Source organism: Kryptolebias marmoratus, linkage group LG7 (assembly GCF_001649575.2).
Source record: "Kryptolebias marmoratus isolate JLee-2015 linkage group LG7, ASM164957v2, whole genome shotgun sequence".
NCBI lineage: Eukaryota > Metazoa > Chordata > Actinopteri > Cyprinodontiformes > Rivulidae > Kryptolebias > Kryptolebias marmoratus.
This window is the reverse complement of record NC_051436.1, coordinates 9839831-9851543: the sequence shown is the minus strand read 5'-3', so window position 1 is coordinate 9851543 and position 11713 is coordinate 9839831. Positions and strand designations below refer to the sequence as shown.

The following is an 11713-nucleotide window of genomic DNA, read 5'->3' as shown; positions in this document are numbered from 1 at the left end:
AAAAGAGTGAGAACAATTTGCAAGCAATCCAGCTTACATCACATCTCAGCTTTAAAAGCTCAACTCCACACTCTCTATTTCTGAATTGAGAAAGCTCCTCGGATGAGAAGCGAAACGTCTTCAGCTACAGAATAGAAGTCCAGTTGTTTTTGTTTTTTAACTTTTTTTTTAATCTGGCCTGAAAGGCGGTGGGCGATATGCACTCCTTTAAGAAATGCAAGGCCTTTAACTGGTTTGATCCGCCATCTACCGCAATGACGATAAATTAAAGCCGTCCCGTTTCACAAAAGGTGCGAAACAAGGACGTTTACGTGAATCACATTTTGGCAGCAACCCTATTCTTAAAAGAATCGCCGGCGGTGCTTTCTGCTGAGCCCGTTTTCACCTGTGACTCTGAACTTCTCTGTCCTCATCGTGACTTCCTCCTCGTCTGCGGTGAACAGGAGCCTGCCGCTGTCTCTGCTCCTCACCTCCAGCCTCCGACACTGAGCCTCCACAGCGTCGGGTCCTGCAAAAAACCAAACGTGCGCTTTGAAGCTGGCGGCGTCGACAGGGACCATCTATAAACACCGCCGAGTGCAGGAAATCAAAGCGCAAGGCAACAATTCTAACTATTATCGCAGCTGAATGCTGGAGAGACACAAAAACGGTGTCAAGCTACAGAAGCTGTTCGCTTGTGAGGCCAATTACCTACTCTTCTGATAATTGCACTGTAAAAGAAAAAAGTTTAAGCGTCTCAGGTTATGTTTGGTCATGAAAATAATCAGTAATCTGCTCTGCTCGGGTGGAATATGAACTCCTTTTTTTTCCAGACGCACACAAATATATCTCTAACATCTCTTTTCCAATCCACAGGCCGTGACGGCCGATGAGTTTCATTATTGCTCCTGACTTTTAACTCGTTCAGAAAGGGCTCAGCTTCACCGAAACATGTCATGTTTCCAGCCTTCTCAAATTAGCATCAACTTTCTGCTTACGCCGACTCGGATCAATAGCTGTAAATGTGAAGAAGCGGGAACGTTTGCTCTCCGGCTGGCTGTCATTAATCACGGCGACGACTTTCGTAATTTGGACTGACTGAATTACATTTTGATAATATGAATCTATTGCCCTTTCAGCAAGCAGATTAAAGATGGGGGAAAAAAAACAGAAGAACTTAAAAGAAGTAAGATATAAATTGTTCTGCTAATCTTGATTAAAGATATTATGAAATGATACTGATGGAAAATGTATTTAGCAAATTAAAATGTTAGGTCTAAGTGTTACAGATCCACTGATTACAAGTTTCTAGGCAGATTCCAACTTTTTGTAAAGCCCTAGAGGTTCTAAAAGTAGAACAGGAGGCAGAGCTTTCAGTTCTCAGCTCCTCTCTTATGGAACCAACATCCAGTTTCTGTCTGTGAGGCTGACACCCTGTTTACCTGTAAGACTAGGCTTAAGACTTTTTAATTAATCCTATAGTTAGGGTTGGGTTTCCTTAGCTTTTTCTTAGTTATGCTGCTCTAGACTTAGAAATAAAAACTACACCAGGACCAATCTTTCTGTGTTTGTGTCTCTTTCCTGTCCTCCACCAGCCGGCCAAGGTAGACGGCCACTCGCTTCTGTGGAAAACCCAATTTCCTCTTAGCGGCTCCCTACACCCTTTGTGCTTCCTCGGACTTCATTTTTAAACACCTACAGACTGCAAAAAAGCAAACTGAGTCTTCTCTTCAATAACAACTTCTCCACCAAAGATGTGCTACTGCTAGCGCAAGTTAGCTGCTTAGCGGTGGTGCATTCACTGGCTGGAAAAAAAGAAAAAAAAAAAAATCTGATTTTTGATCAGCAGGGAAAAAGTCAAACAGGTCAAGCTTAAAATTTGCCAATTTTAGTCACTGTCTGATTGATTAGCGTCTCCCTACAAGGGATGGGCATTTTAAGCAAAAACACCTTTTTATTCATCAGTAATTATTCAGTTTTTTCTTCTAATCCGTCCTGTTCCCCCCTGTCCTTTTCCTCGTCCACTTGCCAGCCACTACTTCAAACATAACACCAACTTACAGCAGTTTATATGCTTCTTACACCATGAGCTTATTTCCCCCTTTACTCCTCCAGGGCTAATTAATACAGTCAGCTCAACAACAAACTATTTAAGAAGCAGAGAAAGCAGTCTCACTGAGTGCTAATCTCATCTGCAGCTTTAAGATTCAGAGCTGTTGCCCGTTTCCTGTTTCGCTTAAAAATCGACGATGTCTGCAGCCGACAAACCCTCCAATGAAACAGAGGCTTCAGGTGCAGAGACGTGTGCTGCTGCTAATTCTGTTAGCCAAGGATCTTTATATTCCTTCATTTTCCCCTGATCCAGTGGATCAATGCAGAGCGGGATCCACGTATTCTGGCAGTAAAACTGAGCCTACCCGCAACCACAGTTTCCACTTTATAAACCTTTTCAAAATAAAATATGATGGCAGAAACAGATGCTGGGACACTTCAAACCATTTTGCTATTTTTTTTCTACAGTGTAGGGGTAAATGGTAGGTAAAAAAACAAGCAACTTGACTGGAAAAGTACTGTTAGGAAACCAGGTTTAGTTAAAAACATTCATTTTAACGAGATCTCAAACCTCAAATACTCAAAAATCACTGACAGTCCCTAATGTAAAGGAACCCACAGTTGAATGAAGCGTAATTTTATATCTCAGGTTGAAACCACATCTGTGTTATGCTTGACAAAGCAGGTGGTTCTTTATCGGGAGTCAGGTGACAGTTTACCATTTCAGGGGTGAACCGGTATCTGAAGATGCGCGCCGCAGAAAACACCGGAAATTTACCCACTGTGAGCTGACCAGTCAGATGGCCTCGACCGTTTCTGGCGTTCAGCGTTACGTTCTTTTCTGACGCCAACACCAACAAGCTGTCCTGGGGGAAGAATTAAAAGGAAAAGAGAAACAGAGCATAATATACTTATTTCTTTTTTAAAAAAAGAATAAATTTAATTAATATGAGGCGTGAATCTTGAGCATCCTGGATTAATAATAAACACTATTTATGACTTCAATGGTAATGTGTAATTATGTTTTATTCCACCATAGAGCTATTAGATATGACTGTCAGTTTAAAGTGAGTTGTTGTCGGCAGCAGAAAGCTCTGACATGTTAGAGAGCATTTCTTGAATATGGGAATTTCAGGAGTAAAAGGTTTGTACAGCAGCTGAAGATGCGTCTTTTCCGGCAGTGACATATACGTAAGTGTTTACCTCCTTCAGCTGCAGACCTGTTCTGCCTTTCTGGCAGTTTTGTATTTTGCAACTTTATGCCTTTTTTGACATTTGAATGACAGCACATTTGCACACGCTGTGCATACTGATCAGGCTTCAAATCTGTGCAGCGTCTCTTTTTTTTTTAAATTTTTGTTTTATCCCATTTGTCTGAAACGCACAGCATGAAAGAACTACAAAGTCATCCCTGTTAAAACAGAGAAAACAACGTGCTCCATCAAAGCAAAACCATATCCACCAAACTGTCAGACATACAGTTTATCTACAGACGTGGAAAACTTAAAGCAACGCTTGTGCATTTCAAGAAGCCTGGAGCAGCCGAAGATACCATTCGTTGTCCTTGAGAGCAAAGCGAACAATCTGCTCTTGTTTTCTTGATCTTGTGATTTGTTCTGTATGAATACGCTTATGTGAGCCACAAAACTACGGCTTAAAGATTTGAACTGGCCGAGGAAAATCTTACAAATAAATTATAAAAAAATTGGGACACAACAGTTTAATTATGTTAAAGGTGACAACGGCCAACACTAAATTAAGTAAAAATTAGGGAAAAATCCGTTACTTATTTACATATTTTGCTTTGTTTGAACCTCTTTACTTTTCAGAACAAGCTTTAACAAACAAACAAAAAAAATAGCCATTGTTGTGATGAACAGTTAACTAAAACTAGCTGGCATGTTATTTTAACTCACAGCAACACAAACTATTACAACAAGAAAACAACAAAATAGTGAAGAAAATAATATCCAAACAACTGAAAGCTGAAAACACACAAATCACACTTGTATAAAAATCCCAATCACTGCAGCTTTAACATACCTTTACCTATTGTTTATTGCCCCGCATCCTGAAAGGCGGGCGATCATGTACTTACCGTCCTCATCAGTGGACTGAATTTAATGGTACTCAATCAACTCAATTTAAAATGGCTGCCACAGCCAACTGACATTGGCAAACACAATTTATTTTGCAATTTTTTTTTTTACATATGTTGAGCTACAGCTGGGTTTGGTAGTAGCTAAGAGTCATTCACAACATACTGAGAGAGAGATCTCGCAGTGTTACATCAGATTGGGCTTAACGCCGTTTTTCAAGGTTTGACCAAATTCATTACTTCTCATTATTATCATCATCATTTCACTGAGTTCAAGTTAAACTCAGATTTATATGAACTTGTTGTTGATTAAACCCATTAAAGTTCCAACTGTTTACTACGGAACCTTGCCGTGTACACAAGCAGCGAGGTACTACTGGAAAACTAATTTTTTTTGTGATTTGATTGATGAGAAATAGTTCCCAATAAAGAGGCCACGATGGGAACAACCAACACTAACAACACTCGAACTAGAAAAATCATAAAACTCAGCCTGTTTATCAATAAAGCAGGGCTGTATGATATTAGAAAAACGTGCAGTTTTGATATTAAGATGAAGATACTCTGTTCTCTCTGTTCTGTCATTACAACCTTCATAACTTTCCATGTGCCTTAGCATCTCAGTCACTATCATCTAAATCAGGTGTGGGCACCAAGGTACACCTGTGGCCAAACATATTACTGGAAAGAAGAACGTAAACACTTGGAACTTGGAATATAACAACCTAGAATCTACTGCATCCAAGTAGTCCTTTGTAATATTTATACTGTGAACAACGATGTTATGATAATAAATTATCAATAAATTGTGCAGCCCTGTCTTCAAATAATCCACTAATTGACATTATCCCAACAAAAAAAAAGTCTGTTTTTTTATTATCAGCAGCCCCGACGGTCCTGTGCAGTAAAACGTTTGGCAAAGCAACATAAGTTTCTTGAATACTTTCCCTCAATTTGCTGCTGTATTATCACATAAGAGCTTTACTTAAAATTTCATCATTTTTCTTATCCGAGTCCAGTTTGTTTGCGAAGGTTCACGGTAGGCTGATTCCAAATTAAACTAGACTCCTTGGAGGTTCATTGGGATTTTGCTCCAGCCTGTAAGAGCTTCCAAGTCTTATTCACAGGCAAGAGGTAACTAGGGGGGGTGGGAGAAATAAACTAAAACAATAAATTTATTTATTTTTATCGAATTTGACTAGACCTAAAAACATCAGGGAATGGTCTCATTATGTTTTATTCTTAATTTGTTACAATTATATAGTTGTATAGTCCTTAGACTTACCTCTGCAACGACAACAACAAGAAAATCTTAATTCAGTCCGTCGATTCCAGCAACATCTAGCAAAATTTTGACCACTTTTGAAAGTTTGAAAAGGTTTGACTTTAACATAAAACAATGTTTTTAGGATTTTATTTTATGAAAATGATTTGAAGCCACTGACCTCTCCCTCTTCTTCGAGCTGTGTCTGTACAATTACAGCTGTAAACACGTGCGGCATTTACAGAGACCAAATTCCCAAATTGAGCAAATAGTAACGCGGACTTAAGACGTTTATCTAATAGTCCCATTTGGGATGCTAATTATTAACTCGAGTGTCTAATTATCTGAAGTTAGTGCAGTGGGAAACTTCGCAGAGGTCATCTGGTTCATTTTCATTCCCTTCTTGCTTTGTTGAAATGTCAAGGCGCATCATGAACACAAGTTCACCGGGAGGCACGGGATCGTGAAGAAATTAGCGCTTTTGATTTATGGCATCCCTTTAAAGAGTTTACAGGTCTTAAATTGTTTTCTTTAGGGACTCTGTCGGAGAAGTCGTCGCTCCTCCAAAACACTTCGCCGAGATCACATGAAAGGGGTTTTTAGTCGCTGCGCTTGTTAACGGAAGGTCAAGTGTGGATCAAAGTGAAAAGCACATGAATGGAGCGAGTGGAGGTGCACCGTGCCCCATCAGACTGAAGAATTACCACGGCCGCAGCAGAGCGCGGGATGCTTGCCCGCATACAATGAACAACATCGCGGAGAAAAAAAAAAAAGCAGCACTAGAATTTGATTCGTTTTTCGTGATGCTGCTGCTTTTCTGTGAGGAAATTAGACTAAAGATAAATGTAGGCCTTTTATAGCAAAACCAAAAAGAACTGCTCAAAATTTAGCAACTCAATGATAAATAGGAAAAAAAAAAAGAAATAAAAACTGAGCCCCGAGTTGGAGCTGATCCCATCCATGTTTCGTTAGGGAAAGACTAGTTCCCCTTTTCCACTGGCTCCACTACAGAAGCCCTGCTCTACTCGGCCCGGCCCTCTATTAAAAAAATGCATCGCGTTTCCACCGGCCAGTTTGGTCGGTAGCAAAGGAACGCCTCCTTGTGTTGCGGGGGGAGGGGTTGCGCTACCGAAACTTGGCGCCATTTGTGGAGACAACAGAAGCGCTATGGACGTTGGCCTTGTGTTGTTGCTGTTTTTTTTAAAAACTTATGGGGATTCTCCTGAGACTTCAGGAAGACAGGCGCAGTGGAAGAAATGCTCTGGATGCCGGGATTGTTGCGCGGAGTAGGACGGCTGTTATCCGCCGGAGATTTCAGGCTTTACAGCGCCTTCAGCTAGGGGACAGATGGCATAAACGTTGCAGGGTAAGCTAACACTGTTGTTTATATTCCAACCTTCGCTCTTTATGCTTGCATCTGGTCACATCCACGACCAATGAGTGAACAGGAGCTAAGCTTGCATCACCCAGGAAGCAGGGCCGGCCCGGCTGGCCCTACTCCGAAGCAGGGACTAAAAAAAGCAGAGACCGGCCTCGAAAAAAGGCCGGTGCAAACGTGCGCAAAGCAAGCCGAGTAGAGTGGAGCCGGGACCTTTAGAGCCGGTGGAAAAGGGGCATAGGTGTCCTTGCTGCAGGAGGACAGTCGGTCCATAGACACACGTGTTGTGTGTGGACGAGCACAGTCTTGTTGAAAGATCAAACCCGTCTCAGTCCATCCAGGGAGTTGCGGTTGCAGTTGTTCGGTGCCCAATGTGATGAGGTCTTTCTTGGGCAGCAAGAACCTTCAAGGTGTGTTCCACCGGTTCCAACATCTATACGTCTCAGGTGCCAGCAAACCGATTAATACATTCACCCAACCCCACGCAAAGCCGCAATGTGACCTCTATCAAACTCCGTCAAGTGCTGGTAAAACTGTCCAACGTGTCTGTGAGGCATCCTCTGCGTCTGTTTGGACTCACTGTTGGGCGCTCCCGCAACTGCCTGATAACACTACCACTGCCCGTTCCATCCCCATCACTGGGCTGCAAGCGTACCGAAGTACATCCAAATCGAACCGATCCTTTGAGGTGTCTAAATTTTTCTTGTCAGTGTGTGTATGTATATTGTAATTACTTGTCCTAAAAATCAATGTGCATTAAGAGAAAGGAAAAAAAAAAAAAAGAAAGAGCTGCTTATGTGTTCAGTTCCTCATTCAGTTATTAAATCCTGAAGGTGGGGTGTTTGCTTGTAGACGTTTCAGAATGTGCGCAGACATAATTAGCCAAGAAAATCGTTTTCTTACAGAAGAATCTTTCCTGCAACAAGCAATTACACTTCATAAGAAAATCTGTCACCTCTAACTGCACTCAGTATTTTTCTTGCAGAGTTTAAACAATATTTTGCACAGTCTTTTGTTACTGTATTTTCTTATTTACTCCATCCTATTTCCATCTGTTTTTTGTCTGTTGCTACACAAAATAATTTCTCAGTCTGGGACAAAAAAGGACATCTATCCACCTACCTATAATGGCTGTTTTGTTTTGTTGTTTTTTTTAAAAAAAATAAAATGTCCCCTTTTACTTAAGAACACCAGTATTAACCAAGTGGTTCTAACGGCCTGGAAAATGTTTTCATTTCTGGGGCGATGCCTCAGTTTGCAGCTTCAGCTGTAAGTCTAACAAGCAGGTGTTCTTCAGCCCTCTTCTGCAGGTGCAAACTCGGGGACTGGTGCTCGGAATCATCCCTGACACGTCTCAAACGCATGTCGGCGAGACTGAGTGAAGTTTCAACTCCGGGAGAGTTACACCTTCTGCACCTGCTGCTATTTATAGATCAGTCAAGGCTCGCGGGAAACAACACAGAGAGCCAGCGGTCTGAGCAACAAGGTCTGATTAACTCCATCCGGACACTTCGCTGCCTCACACCACAGTTCAGTTTTTAAAAAATATAAGCAAAGATGCTTTTTTTTGTCCTTTTTCTGTAAAGATTTAAACTGTAAAGGCAGTTTATTGTAGCGAGTCGAATATTAGAAAGCAGAGGCTTTGCTTCAGTTTATTGTTTCTGGAAAGACGGCATTTTTAATAAAGCAATCAACTGTCTGCTACATTCTTCGCAAACAAAGGAACAACATGACACGAAGCTGCGGATGGAGAAGTCTGCTCCTATTTGTCACGCAAAATGATTTGTTTATGTCACAGCAGGGCTCGAGATTATTCAAAACTGCAATCCTGACACAGAAATAGATTGGCGAGGTTTACTCTTACTGGTCTTTTTTCAATTTTTTGACTGTATATTATAAAGATATTTTACTTGACTGTGTTTGCAGGAAAACCTAAACTTTCAGATTAAAGGGAAAGTCGGATCTGATTCAACTCCAGTGACAATAAATAACTACAAGTTAATAAATATCTCATAGTTTGCTAGAATTATGGCAACCAATATATAATTTAAGGACCAGCATCCTTCAAGGAGCACATCACCCAACGCTTTTCATGTCAGTTTTAAACTAAGCTATTCTTATTTTGGATAAATGATGAGCATTTTAGCCTAAAAACACTGTCATGTGTGATTGAACGAGGCGTGTGTGTGAAGGGGATAACTCTCAGCGAGGATCAATATTTGTAGAATTGACTACATTATAGCATTTGTTCGTTTGTTTTTGATTTAGCTGTGGCAGCCGTAATGAATCAAGCCGACTCCAAACAGTAATTCATTGTAGTTTCATTCAAATCTACCCACTGGGTTATGAGACATTTTGCTAACTCAACACGCACACAATTACATTTATCATCACCCACCTTTCAGAAGCAAGCCGTAATAAACGTATCACAACAATGCACGGAGTGAGAAAAATAATATTCAAACTGGCGTTTTGACTTACACAGACATTTATGACACACCACTGCGTTTATTGCCATTTTTGTTATTGACTTATTGATTATATCTAAGTTTCTGTACTGCAAACTGCTGCGTTACCTCCAGCTCTAATCCCCGATGCCTCCGTGATTGACGGATTTCCTCGAGTGAGAAATATCGAGTGACCCATTGAGGTTCTCGTCTTGAATATCTCTGGTGCTGGTAGATAAAGAGGACCACTAAAAGCACAGTCTGTAAGACAAAAACTGTCTGCGGGAGCCATTGTAACAAAATCGCTTTGCCCTCCATTAATCTCGGGCGACTGGTCTTGACATATTTTTTTGTGTTAAGTACGATCATTTTCGATTCGAGCCATCACTTGGCTCTAACTAGCGAACTAAAGTGGCAGTTCTAAAATGGATAAAAAAAAATGGATTCATTATTTCCTCCATCAAAATTCAAACCCAACAGGTTTCAAGCCCCGATGCTTCCAGTGCTTGAAATGCCTTTCTTAATGATCCAACGGAGAAGCTTTGTGTGGGAGCAGGAAACTTGGACCAACTTTTTTGTTGTTGGAAATGTGTTGGATATTTCACTAAACGACAGAAAAGAATTAAGTTTATAGCAATACTTTAGACCAGGGGTGTCAAACTCCAGGCCTCGAGGGCCGCTGTCCTGGAGGTTTTAGGTTTTTCTGCTCCAACACACCTGATTCAAATTGTTTCATTAGCTTCTCACCAAATCATCAAGTTCTCCAGGAGCACGGCGACAAGTCGTCCATTTAAACCAGGTGTTTTAAATCAAGAACACGTCTAAAACATGCAGGACAGCGGCCCCCGAGGAATGGAGTTTGACACATGTGCTTCAGACCGTTTCAAATTGGGTCCTGTGGAAACGTTACAACTATTATTACCTGTTGTAGATAGCTTACTGAACGCCCTCGGGTTGAAGAAATTGACAAGCAATTAGGAGAAAAACTTCATTTTGGATCAGACTGATGAGCCAGCAGTCTGAGCAGGGCTGAGACCAAAGGAGATCCCTGTCGTAGGAAAGCTTTAAATTTTACAGCAGTTCATGCAAACGTTATTTTATAAATTTTACAACCCCGTCAATGTCACATCGCACAGTTATTCTGTATCCATTTTTTCCAAACAAGCTGATGCAGTTTTGGAGACTTCCAGCAGGAATATGATCATATTTCTGTCAGGATAACTGTGGTATGTGACACTGACAATGTACAAAAGTTTATAAAACAGTGATTACAGGAACCGCTTTGAGTTGTGTTAAGATGGCAGCCATCCACTTTGGTTTTGGCACCGCTAGCCGTTAGCTCATCAGGCTGATCATACATAAAGTCTTTCCAAATTAACGTTTTTTTGTTATTTCGAAGAGTTGTATACAACAGATAACATATTAATTGTTTGTCGTTTTTCTACAAAACCACATTTCAGAAGATTTGAGGCATTTATTCCACAGGCTTGGCTGGAAATCCAGCATTGTCCTAATTGTCTGTAATCTCCTAAAGGTTGCATGTGGCCTGAGAACAGCGGAAAGGCAGCCTGTTATCAATCCTCTAACAATGGGCGGTCCTGATAGTGCACTGTGGGAAGTTAATTAAGAGGGGAGGAAGAAGAAAAAGAAGAAGAATCTCTCTAATCTAGGCACAAACATAACAAAACTTCAAAGTACCGTCAGGTTTTGAGCTCGGAGGGAAGTTGGCCTTTGTTGTTTGATGAATCGATCAAAAATTTAAAGATCAGTCTTTGTCTGCAGCTTTGGAAAAGTCTTTCTCCCAAACACCTTTTCCCATTTGTTTCAGTCAGTGGTGCTTATTCGAAGTTTGTCAGTGTCAGAGTATTGATTAGCGAAAAAAAACTCTCAAGCTACTTACTCTTCTGGACTGGATCTCATTCACATACAAAGGCATCTGGAACTCGCCGACTCCCTGCAGGTGAAGTCCGTCCTGGTCCAGCTGGAGTTTTCCCATCCCGTCCTGAAACAATCAGAATCAGTGTTTGTGCTTTGTTGCCAAAGATTACAGATGTAAAAAAAAAAAAAAAGAAAAGCTGAATCCTGCTGGTGCTGGATTGCTTTTTGACGGACAAAGAGTTGCTGCTCTCCGACAGGCTCGTGGACAGGCAGCAGCAGCACAGAGTGACAGGGAAGAAGTAGGACATGACATCGAGGTGACAAGGCTTTACACATTAGGTCTGCCACTGACAGCCTGCCTGCAGCGGGAGGGAGGTGAGGAGGAGGAGGAGGAGGAGGAGGACGAGGCAGCTGTGGATGTGACAAGATAATTTGTGGAAATGACAAAAGAATTAACCAGATTTGCAGTCATTCGGATGTGCACGAGTTGGCTTGGGACTCCTGAGAACATCATCGTGAGGATTATTTTTAATGTTGCTGGCAGTAATAATAGTCGTAACAGCAATTTTTTCAGTAAGTAATTAGCAGCATTAGCCAACAGCTAAATCCTCTAAGCA

At 41.2% G+C, this 11713-nt stretch overlaps 1 protein-coding gene across 4 annotated transcripts in view; it reads right to left on the bottom strand.

Moving 5' to 3' along the window:
• The window catches only part of LOC108234851 (zeta-sarcoglycan-like), a 41495-nt gene that overhangs the window by 12674 nt on the left and 17108 nt on the right, over positions 1-11713 (bottom strand). For all 4 annotated transcript variants that reach the window (XM_037976361.1, XM_017414394.3, XM_037976360.1 and 1 more), the window contains exons 3-5: positions 11119-11220; positions 2810-2897; positions 386-508 (exon numbers count right to left, since the gene is read on the bottom strand). In XM_037976361.1, the coding sequence (XP_037832289.1) occupies positions 386-508; positions 2810-2897; positions 11119-11220 (313 nt within the window). The remainder of the gene's footprint in view (positions 1-385; positions 509-2809; positions 2898-11118; positions 11221-11713) is intronic.